Source organism: Lineus longissimus, chromosome 16 (genome assembly GCF_910592395.1).
Source record: "Lineus longissimus chromosome 16, tnLinLong1.2, whole genome shotgun sequence".
In the NCBI taxonomy this organism is placed as follows: domain Eukaryota; kingdom Metazoa; phylum Nemertea; class Pilidiophora; order Heteronemertea; family Lineidae; genus Lineus; species Lineus longissimus.
In genome coordinates this window covers 6348788-6370564 of record NC_088323.1, presented here as the reverse complement: position 1 = coordinate 6370564, position 21777 = coordinate 6348788, and the positions used below count along the sequence as shown (strand labels likewise).

Below are 21777 nucleotides of genomic sequence, written 5' to 3'. Positions count from 1 at the left end.
CTATTCACACCTTTAACCACAGTCAAATGGCACGTGACAGAAAAAAATAACCGAATGACGTACCATCGGAACCATTCCCTTTATGCGCCTTTTGTTACAAGTTGATCGGTCTGGTCGAGCCAGGGATGAACAAAACCCAAGAAAAAAAACGTAAATTATTGAATAAATTTCGTATTTCCGACCACTTAAAAAGTATTTCGAGCGTCTTAAACAAACTCAGAAATAGAAACATTAGAATTCGAAAGTTTGTTTAGAATTTGTAATTCGACGCCATCCATTAGAATGTTTGCAAAGCAATGCGTTCTCACGGTAACATGGCCGCCACGAACCCTTTTCTGACTGGTTGACAGCACGAGACCCGGATATTGGCCGCGATATCAAATAGACGATGTAACATTTTCGATCATTGTTCCCTTGGCATCGGTAGACAAACAGACAAGATGAAGTTGTGGTTTTTCTTTGTACTTTTCGTAGCCATCTGCGGTAAGTCTTTGCATATTTTGAAGAAGTTTTCTGATTAAATTTGTTACAAAAATTGGCAGGGTTTGGCAGATGAGAAATTTTGCAAGAAATTCGACCTCAACCATGCAAGTTTCCAAATATCTTCAATATGACAGATCCATTTGGGTTCCGATTTTAATCATTACATCAAAAGGACGCCACACGCGGGACAGAACGATCCTACCGACTGAACATTTTCATTTTTATAAAAGTATTGTCGCCTCAGCTTTAATACAAACAATTTTATGATCGCCTCCGTTTTATTTCCCTTGAGCTCCTTTCGTGAGCTGACTTACAACAAAAACTGACCGATGATGAGAACCCACTCGTTTTTCAGCTTCTGAAAACTTTGAAAGGTTTTTCGGCCAACACAGATATGGTCCCTGTGTTGAGGTTTGTCGGTATATTGAAAAAGCCCTAACGGTTTTAGACACTGCTGAAAAACGTCTACAGGGTGCTTATATGCATTTGTTTTGGCCAAAAACCCATTTAGGGGTTCAAAAGCTCAAAACCGTTATTTTTAAGAGTGCTTCAGAAACTCACTCTACTCGATCGTTTGCGCTGACGGAGGTCGGCACTTGAATGATGAATTGGGATTCAGATGGAGAATCTCTTGCACTTGCGTATGACAGTTTAAGTCGCTGGATTGGCAAGCTTTATGCCACTCGATTTAAATAAATCATGTTCTGAAATGTAGCTTGTTGAGTACCTGTCGGTGTTGACCATCGTTCTTTGTATCAGTTAGCCTAGCTAAATGTTTACTAACTCTAGATGAGGACGTCCGATTTGTCCTGTACGACACACTGCATCCTTTAATGTTAATTTTGATAAGTCAATGGTCAACCAGTTAATTGCTAGACTGCTTGAAATTGACTCCGGCGAAAATGACTCTAGTTCAACAAACAGCTACTAGCATATATGACTCTAGTTCAACAAACAATCTACTAGCATATACTTCTTTGTGATTGGTTGAATATTAAGCCTTTCTTAGTGAAGTAGTATGTATTCGCGGCTTTTGATTGGTCATTGCCACCGCAACTCTCACCAAATCTTGCTATATAAGGGAAGGTACTGAACCGAGAGCGCCCCGCAGATTATCATTATTTCTGTCGTGTGATTTTCTCCATTCCTCTTGACCACTGTTCACCCGTCGCCTGCTGAATGTAATCTACATAGGCAACACCCTCGCCAAGACGGTTGCCAAGGCCTGCAAGCACCAAGCGTTCAGTAACGACATCCCTGTCGGCAAGACCGTCATCATCAACTGTCCCAAGGGTTACAAGGCCGCACCTGGCGCACCAGGCACCCTGAAGTGTAACGATAAAGGCGAGCTTGAGCCAGACGTGTCGAAATTCAAGTCTTTCTGTGATCGTAAGTAAAGTTTTCTGAGTACTATTTGGCACGTATGTATCTTCTTTTCAATATGGCATATCAATATCCTTATCTCTCATGCTACTGGTTACCCCAGACAGTGGCGTAGCTACCTTTTTGGTCAAAATGACACCTTCTACTACATGTATACAAGGTGTTCCGAATTAGTCTAACTAGTTTCATTTGTCCCGCATTTTAAAGCAGATCAGATGATGATATGTCGAAATATTAAAGAAAAATATTGAGCAGCAAAAAAATTGAAGTCTTGTAAAAACTTAATAGCCAGTGGACTAGGCATTACACTCGGCCCCAGCAGCATATTTATTTCATTTATTTAGAGGAATTGTACTCTTCCTAGTGGGAGCGCTGGCAAATTGGTGAATCGAACGGTTTGTGATCGCGGGAGAGTTTAACCGAAACGTGATTTCTTGAGGGTGTTATGGGTAATTTGTCATTTAATAGGTCAAACCATTGCTTTTTTACAAATCATAATCTTTACATTTCAGCCAAAAACTCATGTCGTGTCCCATGGAAAGTTTGGTTCAGTAGGCAAGCGTTCCCTACGGTCTTTAAGCCAGGTCAATATGTCGATCTCCCTAAGGCTATGTGCACCAGCAAGGGGTTCGAAGTCAGTAGTGGTCTTCTGAATGTGAAAATGCAACTTAAGTGCGAGATCAGCGGAAAGTGGAATGTTGATGTCCAAAAGCCACCATGTCTGTGTAAGTTTTTTTTAATTTTATAATTTTTCTTTTTGTTTATATATTTTTTATTATAAGGAGGCATAATTGATCGCTAGGTTCAGTTACGCGAAGAGAAATGTCAGAACTTCATTGATTAGGAAGAGAGAAGAAGAAGAAGACGACTCGAGTATGCGTATGCGTAACTGGAAAACTCTGCCAAAGTACCCCTTCAAAGTCTTATTGATTGTTGTTTTTCTCAGTAAATCTCTTCGTAATCATGTTGACATCCTTTTCCAGCCAAGACTTGCTCTTCTCCTGAGCTTTACCCCCATTCCACGGTAAACTTTAACAGCCAGATTGCCCAATACACGTGCAGTGACGGATACACGTTCACCAATGGAAAGAAATTAGTCGAAATCGGATGTGTTAACAAAAAGTGGAAACCAATGACAGAGAAATGTGTCAGTAAGTATACTTTAGTTATAAGAGAGGTTCCGTATGATTCGGGAGTATCACACGTTTATGGTTACGGGTCGAAGTCATTATTTACACGATTTTAGAGTTGACCTGTTACACAGTTGTGACCACATATTTGATTTCAATGAAAACCCTTTCACAACCTCTCTATACCTCAGTTGCAAATACCGTACGAGCCATCCGTTTGAAAGTCTTATCTTGCTGATGACCATGTTGGCGTGATTTTGTATCGAATTTTGATAAATAGGATCTAAACTCCGAGCGCCCACTTCCAAGAATATAGGAGGCCGGTGAGGAGGCCCTCCTGCTCCCTAGGCCCTGTTGTCAGAAAGCATGTTCAAAATATCGTCTTCACATGTTATTCAAAATACATTAATGTACACGAAATCACACGTCAACATGTGATGATGTTTTGTTCTGCAAACATGCTTTCCAACATTCGGGCACTGTTCATAGTTTTTTCACCAATCACATTGTTGTCGTGGTTGTTGTTGGATTGAATCTCGTTTCCTCTCTCACCGTCATCTTATTTTATTTCATGTTTGGTTCCTACATCTGCAAGTCGTCTTTCACGCAGAGTTGACAAATACTAAAGACTTAGAAAAGAAGTAGCAACGAAGCTTAAAATCTGCATCGCCTTCCGGTTTTGACTTCTTTTGTTTTTCTTTTTCTAGAAAAACGAAAAGGAGCCAAATCCGGAAAGCGTGGTCACCGACACAGAGGGGGGAGCAGAGCACGAGGTAGCTCGGTAGAGCGTCATCCAAAATAAACTGTTGCATTCCAAGAAAAAACGCCGCCATCTTGGGTTATTTGTTTCAAACAGATACATTGAAATTAAATGTTATTATTTTGGGAATCAGGTGAAAAAAAATGAAAACTTCATCCGGAACGGTTCCACACTGTGACAGGTTCAGAAATGACTCAAAACCTACAGAAAGAATCTTCAAAGCAATCAGCTAAAAATGTTACTAAAATTGAATTTAGTATTATAATAGTCTAACGTGAACATCAAAACTCGGCGAAATGTATCTCACACCGTTGAAGATCACCTTTTGACATCAGACAACAAATAAGCAAGAACTTGGTAGCCGACCAAACGATATTTCAAAGGCAGAACATTAAATCCAAGGACATATAATTAGGAAAGAGTCACGAAACTATACACTAAAGTATAAGTATCATAAATACATGTAATACAGTCAGAATAAAATTATCAGACGACGCATTTTGCCATTTTTCATTATGTTTAGACGAGGTGTTTACATCGCCGATCTGCACTCACAACTTTCTTTGAGCAGGAATTCCAGACTTCTTGTCAGGTATTGACCAATCAGAGGCGACCTACCATGCCTGTTCGGCGCAGACAGCACGGCCATGGTTGAATACGAGGGTTTCGATTGGACAATATCTGTCATCTGACATGTCCCGCAATATTTCTATTGGAGGAAAGTGGCAAATGGAGGTCATTTGTGACAATATTTCGGGGGCAAAGCAAAAATGTAATCACGATGAATGAGGTGATCAGTTAAGAGCAGTTGAAGCTTTGGCCCCGAAATGTTGTCATGAATTTTTTAAAAAGCGAGCACCTTTCTGAATTTGGCCCACGGCCTACAGACGATTATTCCAACCTCAGATGTGTTTAAGAGACAAGACCACCATTATTTTGTTACCCATGTCCGTGGTAAATATGATAGCTCATGTTGCACACGAAACTAACGTCGGAACATTAGGGATCTTCGCTAGCGAATGCACCGAAGATAGATAAATTATATACGGCTGGCTGAAGAAGCGAAGCGAGGAATATCACCGGCACCGGTGGTGCCAAAAATCAAGGCATTTGATGAACCCACCTACTCTAAAATAATCTTAATAAAAATTATGCACCCGAAAACCTTCGCTACGCCACCCCTGCTCGTTTTCTCTAAATCGTTACTCATGGTGGTATTGTCTCTTAATCTACAGGCACTCGTCGCCCTTCGCTCGGAAACACCATCCCTGCCCGAGTGTCCGCCGTGAGAGCTCGTTTGATTCGTCTAAAGGAAGAAGTTGCAATGACATCGCAGGAAATGCTGATGGTGACACGGAAAGAACTCCAAAGATGAGATGGGGATTGCCCAGAATGCATGGCAGATTTCGACCAGAGACTTGTAATGCGAAGACTATAGGGACCAATCGAATCAGGCGATCGAGGCAAGAGTGGGAAACAGAAAAAGAGGACAGGGTTCAACCAATGGCGATGGATCAACGACACTGACACCTGACAGTCATCTGCCGATTCCTGGGATCGCGTGCGCGCACCTAGCCATTTTGACACGTGACCACGACTTGAGTATATGAAGAAGATTTTATCAGAAGAGTAACCTAGAGGTTTTTTGCTAATTTTTTTCTTGACATTTTCTAGTTCCAGGCCAGAAGGCTGCGCCAGCGACGGAGGAGACCGAAGAGGACGAGCAAGAGGAGACCACGACCACTTCGGAAGAGCCCGAAGAAGAATCACCAGAGGAAACAACAACAGAAGAACACGAAAACGAAGGGAATAACGAGGAACTTCCAGAAGAGTCGAAAGATGAGGAGACTGAGGATGAGAGTGACCAGCCTGCGGTGGCGACCAATATCGCTGATCCGTCACAGTACCAGGCCTTGGAGAATAAACATGGCGGAGGGGCGGCAACAGTCATGAAGATTGATGAAGAAGAGGAGGAGGAAGGTACGTTGGCTGATGTTCCGTCCTTCACGAAAAGTGCATTCTTATGAATAGTGGGTTTGAAGGAAACCAGTTGGTAGAATACAATCATGCCAGACTCAGAGTTCTTGAAATGTCATCGAAATTGTTGCAATTAGACCTACATGTACCAATAAATCTTACCCATATTGACCTTGTTTTTTTGTGTTCACATTTCCAGAAGAAATCGAAGAGGTCACTGAGGCGATAGAAGACGCGGATGAATGCGAAGTGAAAGCCTTGGAGACCATGAAGAACCGTCTTTTTATCCCCCTGACTTACAGGATGGTCCGCTCGGCGGAGCAATGTCAAACCGAGTGTGAAATATCTGATACATGCGCAGCGGTCGGCGTAATCCTGTACGAAAAGATTCCATCCCACCTCCGGCCGTTGCTTGCCACGAAAATCGGCCCGAAGGACGTTGTCTGCGTCATCTTTGTCAATAGTTTGCTTGCAGCTTTCATTGGTAAGGGACCGATGTCGGTTCTGAATCGGCGTTCGACCTACAGTTTCCTGTACGAGAAGGTTTGCAAGCCTGCCAATATCACTTCTGAGCCGGAGGATGGAGGTAAGTACGACCCGCAACTCAGGTCAAGAAAGTGCTGTGCTACGAGTTTTCGCAATGGGTCCACACCAAATGCCTCAACCAATTCTGTTTTCCAGTAGCATATGCAACAGTAATGTTACATTTGCGAGCAGAAGTACTAAGATACTGCCCTGCAATGTTACAACCCCTGGCTCATTCCGGATACGCTGCTTCGAAGTAAAGACGAGAGTGTCGCCCAGCATTTTGCTGACCTCGCTGACATTCATTGAATAACGAGCGTTCAAACACGTTTTGAATGAACTCCAAACCTTACTTTTTGAACATTTGAGAACTATAAGTGCCTATTCCTAAAAAATGACTGTCATCAAATGTAGTGTGTCGTACGGGACAGAGATAGTTTTGAGAGTTATGTGCTTAACTTGTATAGATCACTGTCTCTAATGGCTGTACATGTACATGTATGTTTTCTGTCTTTGTTAGAACTGTTATTTACTACATTGACTGTTTCCAACCACAAGGTAGCCAGAAATTTTAGGCTTCAAGAGTATCTTTCGTACTTCTTAAAGGGATAACTTGTGCGTGGGATATAGGTGGTAGAAATACAGTGTCTCGGATCGCCACCATGCCCCGCTACATGTTCAGTCACACGATACTGATCTTTATTAAAAGATTTCTGCCACTGTTTTGCGAGATAATTTTGGTTTGGCTTTGCAAATTCCAGTGGGGACTACAGGATAGTTTCATCTGGGGCTCTGTTTTTAGATTTCACTGATCCTGTTTGGAGAAATCGCATTTTGAAGAGTCTGTTTGGAGAAGATACGGTTCTGCCGAAAACCGTTTGAGTATGATTGAAAAACCAACAGATCTCACGCTCTACCTGCCCCTTTAATCACACCAGACTTTCTCTCTAGAATTGGAATTTTGTTGATGAAACGTAATAAAATTTACTTCGGACTGAGCGACACATGCAACCTTTTTCTTCCTAGAATCTAATGTATGTCCAGGAGTTGGCCGAAAACCAACCAGGGTGGACCAATACTACACCATTAGTGGAGCAGCTGGCGCCACCGTTACCGTGAACACGAGGGACAAGTGTGAGGCGCGTAAGTGTTTTTGAAAATAATGAGATCTTTTAAAATGTGAAACTGTCTAGCAGCAGGAACTCTCTGATATTCAACACTCGTAATCATCGATTAATTTGCTTTTTCTTTTGTCCCATCTTGATCCTGTGAGATGGTGTGGTTTAAAGGTACCGGTTTGTAAAATGTGGAATTTCCTTCAGGCTGTATGACTGACCTCGACTGCACGGCAATGTGGTACAAACCCCAGTTGAACGCCAGCAACTGCCAACTCTACCACGGAAAAACCACACTTGCAAAACCAAAGGAGTTGACGTTCACAAAGAACTGCGACACAACCGGTAAGTATTTTTTTTGGATGAAGACAAATGCGGTTTCATGATGTTATAAAAACAAATCAGAGCCCTCTATTATTTTTTCACAAACGCGTGCGATCCCAATGAGAGGTATAGCTATATTTGCTCCGTACCAAAAAGTATGCTGGTGACTGGCACCTTCTGTATACCAATGGCGAGACAGAGACTGACACGCATTTTGAGAACGTAACTGTCCTTGAAACAATACTGGAGTCCGAGTCAATGACATTCATACCCTGGAATTTATCTAGAGCGACTGAAACCGTTATCGCTTCTCATACAGGCGTCTGCGAAATGAAGGCGTCCAAGTACAAGATCAGCGGGGAAGCCGAACCGATGGGCCAGCCCAATAAGCTCGACGAATGCAAGCACAGATGCGTCTCCGAGAATTGGTGCAAGGGCGTCCGATGGATTGGCAACTCCAAGAGGGCAAAGTGTCACTTCCTCATTGACAGCAAGCCCAAATTCGAAAAGAACCTGATCACTGTGTACCCGTGCAAGAAACTAGTTCGCTCGAACGGTTATTAGGCCGACCATATGATTGGGCAAGACGAAAAATCCGACATTCTGAATTATTACCATGTCTTAAAATTAATGTCGTTTCCAGCTGGACAAAAACAAACCAAATTGGAAAAATCCTGATTAACCGTATATCAGTGCACGCGGTAATAAGGTCAGCAATTTTGACTCTGACGGACCGCCATTTTGAATCTTTTCAAGGTCATTTCGGATTTATCAATATCCAAATTGAGCCAACAAAATAAACCCAATTTTCCCCTCCGAGCTCGCAAAGAATCTATGGGACGGGATAAACTGTATAAGATTTAAAGATTTATATCATGTGTTTCGCATGGTCAGCGCTATGTTGCAGTACAGTCCAAAACCGATTATTTTCCAAGGCGCGCATGAAATGTAAACCCCTCCTGTGACGAATAAAACGCAATTCACCACTACGTTGCCTTTGATATTCTTCTAACCTCGTGGAGTACAGCCATCGTTACCAACCAATCGGCTGTGCACGGGTTTTCCAAAGCTATTTATAGCTCACAAGGTCATTTGAATAAGATATTCATGACGTTTTAGTCACGTGACAGTCGGACGTCGACACTTATTTCTACGCATTTGAGCTTATTTCAAAGTCAATTATCTTTGACCCTGCATTGTTTTTAGCATGAATGATACCATAGAGTCAGACAGAGAAATATTCAGAACAATTATGTAGTATTTCCAACACTCGGACATGTGCCAGATTGAATCTAACTGCCCTAGTTAGAAAGCCTGAATCCATTACGAAACCGCACTGTTTGTCCGACATTGCCTGTAATTCAGCGATGGGGAAATAGAGGGCAGCAGCTGCAGTGACGTCATATTCGCGGAATGCTATTCCAGAGAGCGGAGCCGCGTTCGCTCTGCACGCATGAACCGGAATCGGGCGGCAATGCCCCGATGAAAACTAGGGATGTTTAGAGGCATACGAATGAGGGGAGGGCCATATAGAATCTGTAACACATCGCATTGTAACGCGAAACTCAACGACGTTACTATTACCGTAAACGTCAATCTTATTGCCTGTAAACCTCTCCAATACAGACGAACCGACATTGTGTTATGAAGAACGGATGAATTTAATATCACAGACTTCAGGATACATAGTATACCGAAATACGTTAACATATGTGTCCCCATACATAAGAAAATATGTGAGGGGGTCTCGTTTAGTTGTGTGGTTAATACTGGCTGCAAAAATCTTGACACCAGAGGTCAGGTCTTTTGACCGGAAAGAGCAACAGTGTCGCCTCTGGTGCGGAGTTGCTGATAAATAGGCGATCTGCTGCCCTACGCTTCATGCTGTTCATGCGACAGACTCTTTGGTGGTGCGACATTTTTCCCGAAGTCTCCGGAGAAGTTGATATTTCCCGCTGGTCTATATGCGACAACTATGGCGTATTTGTCCTTGTTTGGAAGTTTGGCTATGCCGATTCCCATGTCTGTGCTGCTTTTCCATAACATCCGTGTAAAATGGGCAGAATCTGAAAAATGTAACTATCTTTACTGAGTGATCAGTCTTGTTTAAAGAACACACAGAGATGCATTAAGAATAGCGGAAGTGCCCCTTATAAAGTTGGTCGACTAGACTGCACATCCAACAAGACTGTCCCCTTACCAGGATTTACGACAGAAATTATCGCCCGCAGACACCAATGTCGCGGAACTGTGGGGAACACAGCAGGAAGAAAGTCGACTTGATGACGGCTGCAGAAGCGGGGTGGCGATGCATAATGTAAGGTATCCGGCTCTCAATCAAACGGTTCGAGTTGTGCAAAACAACGTTAGCCCTTAACGGAGTCGATAAGTCGTAACGTGAAAATTTTAATGGGTTTAACTGAAAGAGATAACGTCCTTGAGGATACTTAGCGTAACCGTCAGGGATAACGTGACTTTTGTGCTTTTGAACAACCGGGCCCTGTTGTCGAACATACGTAACATGCAGCCAGTTCCTGGTATATATAAAATAGACCCGCCCGATATTTTGTGACAGGTGTAATTGGGGGGCGGAAGGTTTGCATTATGCAACCTTCTAATGTTCGTTTGAGACAGATTCGCACGAGTCCATCGAGGCCCATAAAAACTGGTATGTATTCATTCGTATCTCATGGACCGCAAGACAGGACGAGACCGGTCCACTGTGTCCAGAGTGTACTTGATACCCATGCAGGTTGCAAAAATTGATCGAATACAGAATCCAGAGCTAAGGCTGAAGACTGTGAACTACCGAAACTGGTTTGAAGGTCCAATTCTAAGGTAGGAAGATGGTCGAAAGGCCTTATGCTTTGATATTTTGGATGGGCAAGTGTTCATTTTTTATGCTGCCAGTGAATAACCGATACAGAAACGAGCTCGAGTGGTATTGACATATCCTGCATAAAGATATAGCTCAATGTGATATATGCTCACGAATTGCACTGTGTGCTTGAATACTAACCTCTTTGAAATACTCGCTTGGCAAAATTATAATTCTTGCATTCGCTATACCATATCTTCGTCACCTCCTCACCAGACGGGGTGCCGTTTAAGATGGCAATGTTTTCACTTAGACCTGTAAAACAGAGAACTTAAGCAATTAGTTGTGTTGATCCACGCCTGCTACAGCAGTTAAATAGATGTGGTATTCTTCTGGCCTATACCTGCAGACATCAAGTGTCATCGACGATCGATATTTACAGGCCTAAAGCAGGGATACTTTCTCCACAAGCACGTGCGCACATTAACGCTGATGTGCACACTTGAAATTTAAAAAAAAAAAGGTTGCATCGAGGGAATATATTTTAATTCTACTTTACCGGGTGTTTCGCTGTAAAGCGGGTATCCTTTTTCCGCGAGAACATTGGCCCAATCCTGTGCCTTGTTGCCTAAATCCTCCGAGAGGTTCAACTCTGGGCTATCGTGCTCCGAACGACACTTGTTGTGCGCCCGCAGACAATCGGACGTAAACTGGACGATATCTGGAAGAAATATTGAAAAACTATCTTTTAGAATCAACAGGGTTCATCGGCTTTGTTTTTAATCCGATGTTCGAAATGTTATTCAAATACGAGCAAAGAAACTTGGCAACTATTATGTGACTGGCGAATCAGCTAGAGATATTCCGAGCCGGAGGTAATTTCTCTTCTTAGTGATAGCCCACTGGGGGATAGCCTCTCGGCGAATGTGAATCATTTTAGTCATTATTTCTTTATGTTGCTATACCTCACACTTAAGATGCTTGTGTTGATATCACGAGAGTCGAGTTTTGTTTAATATGTTAATAAACACCCACAGCTATTTTGATATGGGAGATAGCGACCACGCTTTTTGTTTTTAGGCAAATCTGGTGAAAAAGAAGATGACGTTTCTCACGAATCCATGTTAATTTTCTGTAAAAGCATGCTAAAAAAGTAAAATCAGCTGAACATATTCATTCAAAATCCCTGGAAACTCAGGCGCGACCTATGATATATACCTTATCAGCCTAGAACGACTTTTCCGAACATGTGTTGACGTATAAAAATTAGTTTGATATTCATGGCGACATTTTTCAACTATTTGAATACTGACTACATGTAAAAACCTTTCAAACCTTCAGGGCTGACATGTTAATCTTATGATGCACGCATAAAGACAGTAAATATTCTTCAAACAATTATGCAGTGAATGTCACACCACATCTAACTGCCTGGTGATATCACGGTATATCTTTCTCAGTTGCCCCTTTAAGCTAGATAAGCGATAACTTTGAAAGGACCAAGCTAGGGAAGGATTTTGCGGAGGGCATGCAATGACCCGATATGACATTATGATTGGTCTTGGTTCATTTCAGGGCAAAGCTAATAAAATGCAGATATTTCTGATTAATTCCCGTAAACTAATTTACGAGCACAAATTATGTGCATAAAATGATTCCCGTTTCACACAGAGGGCCGAGCAATTTGTACCGCAGTTTCAATTAACAGTTGGTGCGCAGGTCGATAAGTCGTACAGTGTCAAACACACCGTGGACAATCGTTCACTCGTTGAGTTATATTAAAGACAATACATTGACCAAGTTCTTAAATGTTATTAAGAGTGGTCAATGTAAGTAGCCGATATTTCAACCCAATGTTATATCTCGTTCTCCTCTTTCCTCTCAGTCATGGCAGTGGTCTTCTCGAAGTCGACAACATCCTACTCTTTCCTCTCTATCATGGCAGTGGTTTTCTCAAAGTCGACAACATCCTAATCTTTTCTCTCTATCATGGCAGTGGTCTTCTCGAAGTCGACAACATCCTACTCTTTCCTCTCAGTCATGGCAGTGGTCTTCTCAAAGTCGACAACATCCTAATCTTTTCTCTCTATCATGGCAGTGGTCTTCTCGAAGTCGACAACATCCTACTCTTTCCTCTCTATCATGGCAGTGGTCTTCTCAAAGTCGACAACATCCTTCTCTTTCCTCTCAGTCACAGCAGCAAAAGAATTCAAATAGCCCAATCCACCCAATGTTATATCTCGTTCTCCTCTTTCCTCTCTGTCATGGCAGTGGTCTACTAAAAGCCGCCAACATCCTACTCTTTCCTCTCTATCATGGCAGTGGTCTACTAAAAGCCGACAACATCCTTCTCTTTCCTCTCTGTCATGGCAGTGGTCTTCTCGAAGCCGCCAACATCCTACTCTTTCCTCTCTATCATGGCAGTGGTCTTCTAAAAGCCGCCAACATCCTACTCTTTCCTCTCAGTCATGGCAGTGGTCTTCTTAAAGCCGCCAACATCCTACTCTTTCCTCTCAGTCATAGCAGTAAAAGAATTCAAATAGTTGCATGGAAAGATGCATGGCCAATATGAACGAGCATTAAAGGTGCAAATCATGCATGCAAATTAGATGCAAATTAGATGCAAATTGGTTTTTAAATAGTATTTGTATAACTGTCTTCACAACGACCGTACTGAAATATATATTCATTATGTATTTACGAAGCGTAGGCCTTTAAACGTTGGCGGGTTAGTTAGTGTATTTGTAAAGCAAATCGAATGGGAAATTGGAGCTACTGTGTCTTTTTCCTAGTTCCCCATTCGCGGAAAACGAAATACGTGACCGCAGATGGGGAATCTGCCAGACTGGGAGCCATCTTCACAGAGCTAACATATTTTCCGTTTCTTCTTATACATGTACATGTACGCATACTCTTTGATGTTTATTGGGCTACCTATTTGTTGCAAATGTCAACAAAATTAACCTGTTCTGCGGCAAATATGTCTTAATAGCTCTAGGTCCAGGTAGCAGTGATTGCTAGGTCTCTCTTCTCATAGCAAACGCGGCGAATGCTATGCTATGCTTGCTAGCTGTGCAACCTTTAGTCCGAAGAAAGGAGTAACTTTGCTTCTGATCAGAAAGCAAGACATTCAACCGGTTTCTTCTTCCAAAACTCGTGATTTTTTTATGAGACCACAATTAAAGGTCAACTACTCTGTAGGTTCGTGAAATGACGTATAACAGCATCGGTGATGCAGAATTTATCTCTTCTAATTCGTGCATTCGAAAACTTTAGCACAAAATTGTCATTAGTGCAAAAAACTTCTTCTTTTGACCTCGATTCTATAAACGTTTTCATAAAGGCAATTCAAACGTTAAAATCTGCTGCAAACATTAGTTATCTTCTTCTTCTTTGCGTTTGATTAACTGTATATGGCTATACATATGTCTCTTATAACCCTGGCTGTCATCTCCTGTTCCTCCCCTGATCCAGAGAGCTTACTCTCCATTGATGCACCGTATGGCCATTTGGCCAGTCTCTCGGTGTCCCAGAGTGGGCAGTTCTGAAGCACATGCTCTGGTGTCTGATCAGATGTGTCGCACTGGCAACTTCTGGATTCAGCCATGTTCATCCTCTCGAGGTGGGCTTTTAGTCTGCAATGGCCGGTCCTTAGACGAAAGATTGTGGTCGCTTCTTTTCTGTCCATGTCTAGGAGAGTGTTGCATCTGAGGTCCCCTCTTCTCTCTTGCCTCTTTGCTCTTGTTCTTGTGGGCCTGTTTCAGGAGTGTCTTTGCTTGCCTGTAGGAGGTACAGGATTCTTCCTGATGTTGTTGGCTTCCATATTTGGCAAGTAGATCAGCCCTGTCATTTCCTGGGATGCCACAGTGTGCAGGGATCCCAACTCTGCTGTTCTTTGAGAGGTTTGAGAGGGCTGACCTTGAGCGTGTCGATGATGTTGTCCGAGTTCTTAGATTATCAAATAAGGTTATCAAATACATGTAGGTTATCAAATAACTGAGCTACGTGCATATCAATACAATATATGGAGAAATTATTGCACAAATATCGAATTGTACGATAACTTTGAGGAACTATTTTGGCCAGTTCACTCTGCAACCCTCGCGACCTCGTCACAATCGTCATATGGTGGCGACGCTGGCAGATTTTCAATATGGCGACGACGATTTGGCATTATAGGGACATTACCAAAGTTCCCAAATCTCATCCCAATGCAAGACTGTTCTGATTGGACAAAACGATAAAGGTCACATCGAATTGTGCCTTAGAATTTCTCAGTTACCTTGAACCCAGTATAGTAGTTCTGTCGGAAGCAAGCTACGAAACGTTGGCTTTGAGAAACTAGAAATAATTTCAAGGCGTCCTTTATTACCTGTGTTTGTTTTGTAGCGAAATCGTTAGCACACATTCATCAAGGTGAATATGCAGCTTAGAAGAGGACGACTATAGGCCGGAGCTAGGTGTAAAATTCGCAGCCTTCAGGTGTCTAAGATGCACAGTTAGGACACTCGGTCGTGTTTGATTCGATGATAAATACATTCCTCGTACACGCATGAATAGTTTTGATGTACTGTGAGAAAGGGAGAGCCTTATTGGCAACTTCGTGCAACTTAATCTGACCTGCCTGCTCCTGCCTATAGTCTCCCTTTAAATGTATTGGCTGAGGAATAAATGTATTCCCTTCTGCTTGGAAGGTGGCTTCCAATGGTGGATAGGGCAGTGAGGAAGGGTAAGCAGCACCGACCCCCGCATTATCATCGTTGTAGCCCAGTAGTCCAGCCATCTTGGATTTCCAAGATGGCCGCTATTTTGATCTATGTTTCCTCGAATATCTCAGTCGAAATCAATTGCAACATATACGTGGATAATTTTAACGGGCTTCTTACCCTAGATTTTCGGGTGTGACGAATTCAATGGCACCAATGAAAGGTTCGTACATTGACCGCCATCTTGGATTCCAAAATGGCCGCCACCATTTTCCCTTTGGATTAGTTGTGGTTAATGCTTAGCTGGCAACTCGCGACTTGATCAATTGCTGGTATGTCAAATATGCTATGCACCAAGCCAACACGACTGCAACTTTTTTGGTCCTGCTGCCAAGTGAGACTGTAGAGGAAATATGCATATATCCGCGCGGTCGGTTCGAAAGCCTTGCACCTGGACCGATATGAAAATATCCCGATAGATGTTGACCCAAGAGGTTTCAATATCGCTCGATGGCTTTTTCCAGGGGTACCTATTGAGTCAACTGAGGAGTCAGGTAGACTAGATATCGAAGGTGCGGTTCACCTTGAAACCTTAGAGGCAGCAGCAGTTTAGTAGCGGATCTTATTAACTTGACGTCTAGTCAATTCCTGCCGCAGATAAACCTTATGATAAACGGCCTGCTTGGGTTTCGTTTTAAGAAAGCGGCATTTGAGCGCCAATAGGACCGTGCTTTTGGATTCCCGTCGGGACAAGTAAAAATTCGTGGCAAAAGATGAATAACTACAGACAGTACATGTATTATGTTGTTCTGAACAGGCATGTTCCATTTTGTGTCAGCGCGTGGGCAGCAATGAATTTATGAATGGATCCAGTGCTCGGCATTCAAAGGCGATAATTAACAAAATAATGAAACAGCAATTAGATATAATTAGTCACCAGTGATAGAAATTATGATATCAAGGGAACGATGCGGCCTTGGTATTGTCTCTTTACTAGAACACGTAGGTTGCTATTGGATGAATACTATAGAGATCCAGGATGGTATTACATTGTTCGCATTTAGGATGGTATCAGATTTCCCGCAGTTACCTTTCGTTTTCCCAATCTTTAACCAACATAAGCCAGATTTGAAATAGGATACGAAAACATGCGAACGCTTGAAGTGCTCACCACTTTTCCTATTTTACCTTGCACTGTAGAACAATGATTTTTCATCCACTGGAGCGTCTAAGGCTAGCACAGCAACATGAATTCATTCCTAAAATTTAACTATCCCGTTGGTAACATCCGAGCTATAGTAACGTGTCCGAGGCATACGGCTGACTCTGGTTTTCGAGGACGGCGTGGAATAAACCTACCCATATCTAGTTACTTATCATTGCCTTTTCCCGCGTAGTTTTGATATAACGACAAACGCATCCATTCCTAGTTACTTATCATTGTCCATTCCTATGCAGTATCAGTGTAACTACAAACTTAAATACCCATCCAAAGTTACTGATTATTGCCTATCCCCATGCGGCATTGGTTTACCTAAAAAACTATTCTTCGTTATTTATGATTACCTATCCCCATGCGGTATTGGTATAACTATAAACTAAACTATTTCTCGTTATTTATAATTACCTATCCCATGCGGTATTGGTATAACAACTTATCCATAGTTACTTATCGTTGCCTTTCCCCGTGCAGTACTGGTATAACTACAAACTTACCCATTCTTATAGTTACTTAGTCCCGGTGTAATGAATTGAGTATTCCTTGCCTACATCCTACAGAGTGAAGCTTGCACTGCTCCACTGGAGAGCCGACCTGAGTTTCAGAACATACGCCGCTCTCACTCTATAGTCAGTTTCAAATTCATTCAGCAATACCAGGCAACCTTTCTCATGGACTTTACTGGTAAACCTGTGGAATGGAGCATTTTAAATACATGTACATAAAGTGAAAATTAATAATTTCGAACTCTTCGTATATTTATTAATAGATTACTGTGCAATTAGGGAAATTTCTCGTACGAGTTCACGCCTCGTTCATTCCTGGAGTTTGGTCCGACCCTACTAGCACTGGTTGCATGACCTTCTGCAATTCGGTAACATCCACCCGGGGTTGTAATAGCATTCTCCGACGCTTTTCCAGTAGGGACAATTTGGGTCGCTGTCCGTGCACGGGTTGGTGATCGGTGGATTAACTGGCCTCACACCGCCTCCGCCGCCTGAAAAATTGCGATAACTATAATATCGAATTGTGTGCATAAACAAGAGAAAATACCAATCAAAAATAACCATAGACACGCCTTGGAGATTCAATTCCTTATTAACTGCGAGCCAACGCGGATTTTGACATTTAAGGTTTCATGTTTATCTGTATTCCTTCTACGCACAGAGAATCACGCAGGCCACCAATCACTGCTTTCCAGCCTTCTTGCGCAGGACCGGAACTCTATCTGATGACGTAGTTCCGACCATTGCCGATGACGTGGTTCCGTCCCTGCAAGAATCGGGCGGCATTGCTCACGAATTGCCTAGGCTAGGCCATTCCAAACTACATTTGTGCCTTTAGTCACCCGAAGGTTTGAGACATGGTTAAAATGGTACATTAAAAGAGTTTAGATTTTGTTTTAAACGACATATATCTTTGTAATTTTATACCCATAAAGCAACGAGAACGAATCACCACGCAATCGCAATGTTTTATGTATAGTGACGTCACAACGTGGATGCTAAGACTGGCAGAGAGAATTTGCTTGAATATCATATCTGCGTTAACGTCATTGTGACATCAGCGTGTGTTGAGTGGTGGAATGAACATGACGAGTGTCTTACCTTGGCAGCTGTACAATTTGTTGACCCTCTCGATGTCTAACTTGGAGAAACCGATACGCTGTCCAAGCTGGGCGACCCCCGCTCTCCTAGGGACCATTGTATCCCTTCCATTGAAAGAGAAGGCCTTTCTGCCGTACTGCATGACGGAGCCGTAGTCGTAGGGGGTATTTAATAAGGAGATGTAGTTACTGCCGTGCTTGTTGAAGTTGAACCTCATATCTGTGGAGAAAATATCGGTGACATCAAAGATTTTGGCAAGAGGGGGTAGGAGGGGGGGGGGGGATTCAACATAGGGACCCCATATGGTATTACTCTCCTTAGCTTCTACTGGAGAGGTATTGGTTAATTTAGCTTAATTTGGGTAACAATATATAAGGCCTTGTAATAGCACCAATCGGCATACCTAGGGATATTTTCTCTTTAACTATTTTATCATATCACTCTTTTGATAAAAACATTATAATGGAGTATTTATGGAAAATATCCTGTACTTTTTGCTATAGAAATTTGGTGAATGTTTAGGTCTAAGCACCATCTAACGCAGAAATCATTTACCGTATTGTTAATTTTTCGTCCTTAGACGACGGACCTTCTCAATAGACAGATTGTCAGTCTGACGATGACCAGGTCATAAAATTCGAAAATCCAAAAATCCGAAAATCCTGACTCAGTGTCAGCTGACGTCATCAGAGCTACCTCTGCCAATCTGAAGAAGACCTCAGTGGCAGGGGCGAAATATCTACAAGGCAAGTAATTTCTGCTCGATAAAAGAAGATTTCAATAACTTTTATCACGGACTTACGTCTCTGAATTTTGTGTCTTTGACAAGAGGAACTCTTACCCTGTTGTATGTTATTCCACTGCACAATGATATGATCATCCCTGTCGGTCCTGCTCTGTTCGTGGACAAATCCAAGGGCGTGCAACATCTCGTGGATGACGGTAGCCTTGCCGGTGCAGCCTTGGCCGAGAGAGAGATCCTGGCGCCCGCCCGACATCCCGATCGAAGAAAAACATCTGAAAAAGAGTGAGGTGATTAATGGCAAATTGCGTCCAAAAAAGCCAAGCCTGTATCCTCGGCTTTCACTCTTCCCGACTTTTACGAAGACCATCGATGAGTGCAGGCTATGACGCCAAATGGAAAATAATGATGCAGAATACGGTCACGTGCTCACCCTCCTCCAACGAAGATCCTGACGTAAGCTCGCTGGTTTGTCCTCTTTACCCATTTGATGCATGTGTACCTATTGTAATCTGCGATGGCTGCGTTGATGTTGGCAATATCTCTTGAGGCTGGATATAAAGATAGTATGTGAAATGATTCTGACTTCACTGGAATCAGAAGGAAGTATTTTACCAGATCTTGGCGTAACTTCGAGGCCGTTATAAACACTAAGCTGATTCCACTTAGTGGTCGTTGGTTTTCCCGCTGCGGATGGCTGCGGTTGGCCACGCCCAACCCCGCGTTTACTTATGATTCAAAATTTTTATCCACCCGCCATGTGTGGCTCCATTGCACTGCATGCAATGTAGTCTGCGGGCGAGGTGTATTGTCGAGGTTGGTTGGCCAACATGACTGCGATACCCTCGTGGGTACACGTTAGTAAAATGCTAAATGCATTAACCAGTTAATTTGGGGATATCTAGCGGCTCATAAAATTTTCCCAGACGTTCCGAAGAAATGAAAGTAATACCAGGAGGTTTAATCGACCTATGATAGTTCTTCAAACCATAAAATTTTCGTTGTGGGTTGACCGTGATCATTTCAGGGTTTGGGGGTCTGAGTTTTGACCATTTTCGACCCGTTAGTCGACTTTTCGGCCGCGACGGGTTAATTTTACCCCCGTAACCACAATATTTAGGCTACTCAACTGCAATATCATCATTATTTTCCTTTTATAGAAAAAAAATTCATTAATCATGGAAAACACATCCATGTTGTGGAGGTCTACTCCTTGGCGACATGTTACATGTACAATGTACTTACAAAAACCGCGGTCAATGGTGTAGTGCACTACGCCATTTGGCCACAATTGATTCCTGTTGATGATGCCATTTCTAAACTGAAATTTATGGAGAAAATGCCATTATATTTCGCTATTTAATAATCATCCATGTTAGTTGTTGTTAAAGATTAAAAAAAACGCGCACAAAACGCACAACCACAGATTCGTATTGACTTTGGGGAAAAAATTACAAAAATCAAGAATTAATGAAGACTAGTCTTTATCAGTCCTTGCTAAAAATACGTGGCGTCTGAAATAAAATTGGGCAACCAATTGTTTTAATATATTTTTTAACCAGGTCACAAACTTTCGGGTGACTAGAAGCCTTAAAGGTCGAGTCGAGGTCATTCGGAGGCAATGGTGGCAAATTCAAAGCAGAGACGGAACGACGTCGTCAATAAATTGAGTTCCGGTCATGAGCAAGGAGGATGAAACCTCCCATGCAATACGCGATCACTGATGACTGCTGTTACGACGTTTTAGTTTTGATATTTATGGACTTACTCCCGGTTCGACGACCATGTCGCCTTCGAATTTGTCTCCAAATTCTTCCGGGTGTTCCGCCTTGTAGGCTTCCATCTCGGCATCTAAATAAAAACGGATAAGGAAATGATTATCATTTATCATTTAATTCAACATTGTGCAATGTTTCAAGTTCGCGATTTCAAGGTTACAAGAACTATTTCTGTTCTCCAGTGATTTTTTTTACAAGCGCTCGCCACATTCCTTGAGCAAGATATCTAGAGTGGCATTGTCCAATCAGAAGCCCTCTACTTATCATGGCCCATTTTGAGTACCGAACAAACATGATAGACGTCTGCTGATTGGCCAATACCCGATCGGAATTTGAAGAAAACGGCGGCGCCTCAGAACCTTACAGACCTCTATCATGTGTATTCAGCATGGAAAGGCGTGGCTATGATTTAGTTAAGAGGTTCTGATGAGCCAGTATACCGACACGAGGGCCCAGAATTCTACTTGAGAAAAGCGGAAAAGCGTAGAATGTGTTTGGTCTGTACCACATTTTCTTATTGAAATGTTTCTTTAGTTCTTACCTTCAACAGGTCTGGCGTGTATCTGAAAACAAAACGCAGTCAATCACAGATTTAATCAGTTCTTAGTACGATGATCGAGACTGATATTACATATGTTTGACTGGTGCGTCTGGCAAGAAATTACAATACGTGTATGTATGTATATTGGGTCGACGATTTTTCTTGAAAAAAGGATTTTTTAGGAATTATTACAAATTAGTCTGATACACAATATATAGTTTGATCAGAGACACTACTTGAAAACTGAGTCAGAAAGTGCGGAGTTCCTTTTTCAAGAATTGATTGTGTTTTTCGGGTGTAGGACGAATTACATCAAGACAAAAAAACTTACCTCGCACAACAACGCCAAGAGCAAAACGCAGTACAAGGCCGCCATGATCAAGTTTTGAGGGTTACAGCAATGATTACGCCGGAGGATGAAACATGTTTATAAAGTTAGTTATACCGGAAGCAGCCTGTTAGTTTCACGTGGGCTGTTCCTCCTGATAATGATATTGTGTTTATTTCCGATATCAAGGAGTGCTATTGAAAGTGTCGTCAAGTGGGACTTTTTTGATAGCAACGGAAGGGAAGGCTGATGTTTTTATATATTGATTAGATATTGAGTTACCATTCTGAATACCGTAATCATCAGGTTCACGGCGTTCTCACGTGACTTAAAGCACGATA

General features: G+C 42.3%; 3 protein-coding genes across 4 annotated transcripts; 1 reads left to right on the top strand and 2 right to left on the bottom strand.

Annotated features, from left to right (window-relative positions):
- The first annotated feature begins 392 nt into the window (after positions 1–392).
- Positions 393–8686, top strand: LOC135500225 (uncharacterized). The gene is made up of 9 exons (XM_064791525.1): positions 393–483; positions 1678–1872; positions 2379–2591; positions 2850–3017; positions 5431–5736; positions 5933–6319; positions 7285–7401; positions 7581–7718; positions 8017–8686. Exons 1-9 carry the CDS (start codon positions 441–443, stop codon positions 8259–8261), a joined length of 1812 nt encoding a protein of 603 aa, XP_064647595.1. The 5' UTR covers positions 393–440; the 3' UTR covers positions 8262–8686.
- Positions 8687–9248: 562 nt separating this feature from the next.
- On the bottom strand, positions 9249–17633 carry LOC135500535 (Golgi-associated plant pathogenesis-related protein 1-like). 2 transcript variants are annotated; one of them, XM_064792054.1, is made up of 5 exons: positions 17494–17633; positions 16938–17130; positions 11075–11236; positions 10717–10830; positions 9249–9763 (listed from the first exon to the last, which is right to left on the bottom strand). In XM_064792054.1, exons 2-5 carry the CDS (start codon positions 16939–16941, stop codon positions 9570–9572), a joined length of 474 nt encoding a protein of 157 aa, XP_064648124.1. In that variant the 5' UTR covers positions 16942–17130; positions 17494–17633; the 3' UTR covers positions 9249–9569. The 2 variants fall into 2 exon arrangements, with proteins under 2 accessions (XP_064648124.1, XP_064648125.1); XM_064792055.1 differs by having other exon boundaries at positions 17508–17632.
- LOC135500533 (zinc metalloproteinase nas-15-like) lies at positions 17174–21528 on the bottom strand. The gene is made up of 8 exons (XM_064792052.1): positions 21440–21528; positions 21109–21130; positions 20558–20640; positions 20035–20110; positions 19223–19340; positions 18889–19064; positions 18048–18266; positions 17174–17437 (listed from the first exon to the last, which is right to left on the bottom strand). Exons 1-8 carry the CDS (start codon positions 21482–21484, stop codon positions 17283–17285), a joined length of 894 nt encoding a protein of 297 aa, XP_064648122.1. The 5' UTR covers positions 21485–21528; the 3' UTR covers positions 17174–17282.
- Between the last annotated feature and the right edge of the window lie 249 nt (positions 21529–21777).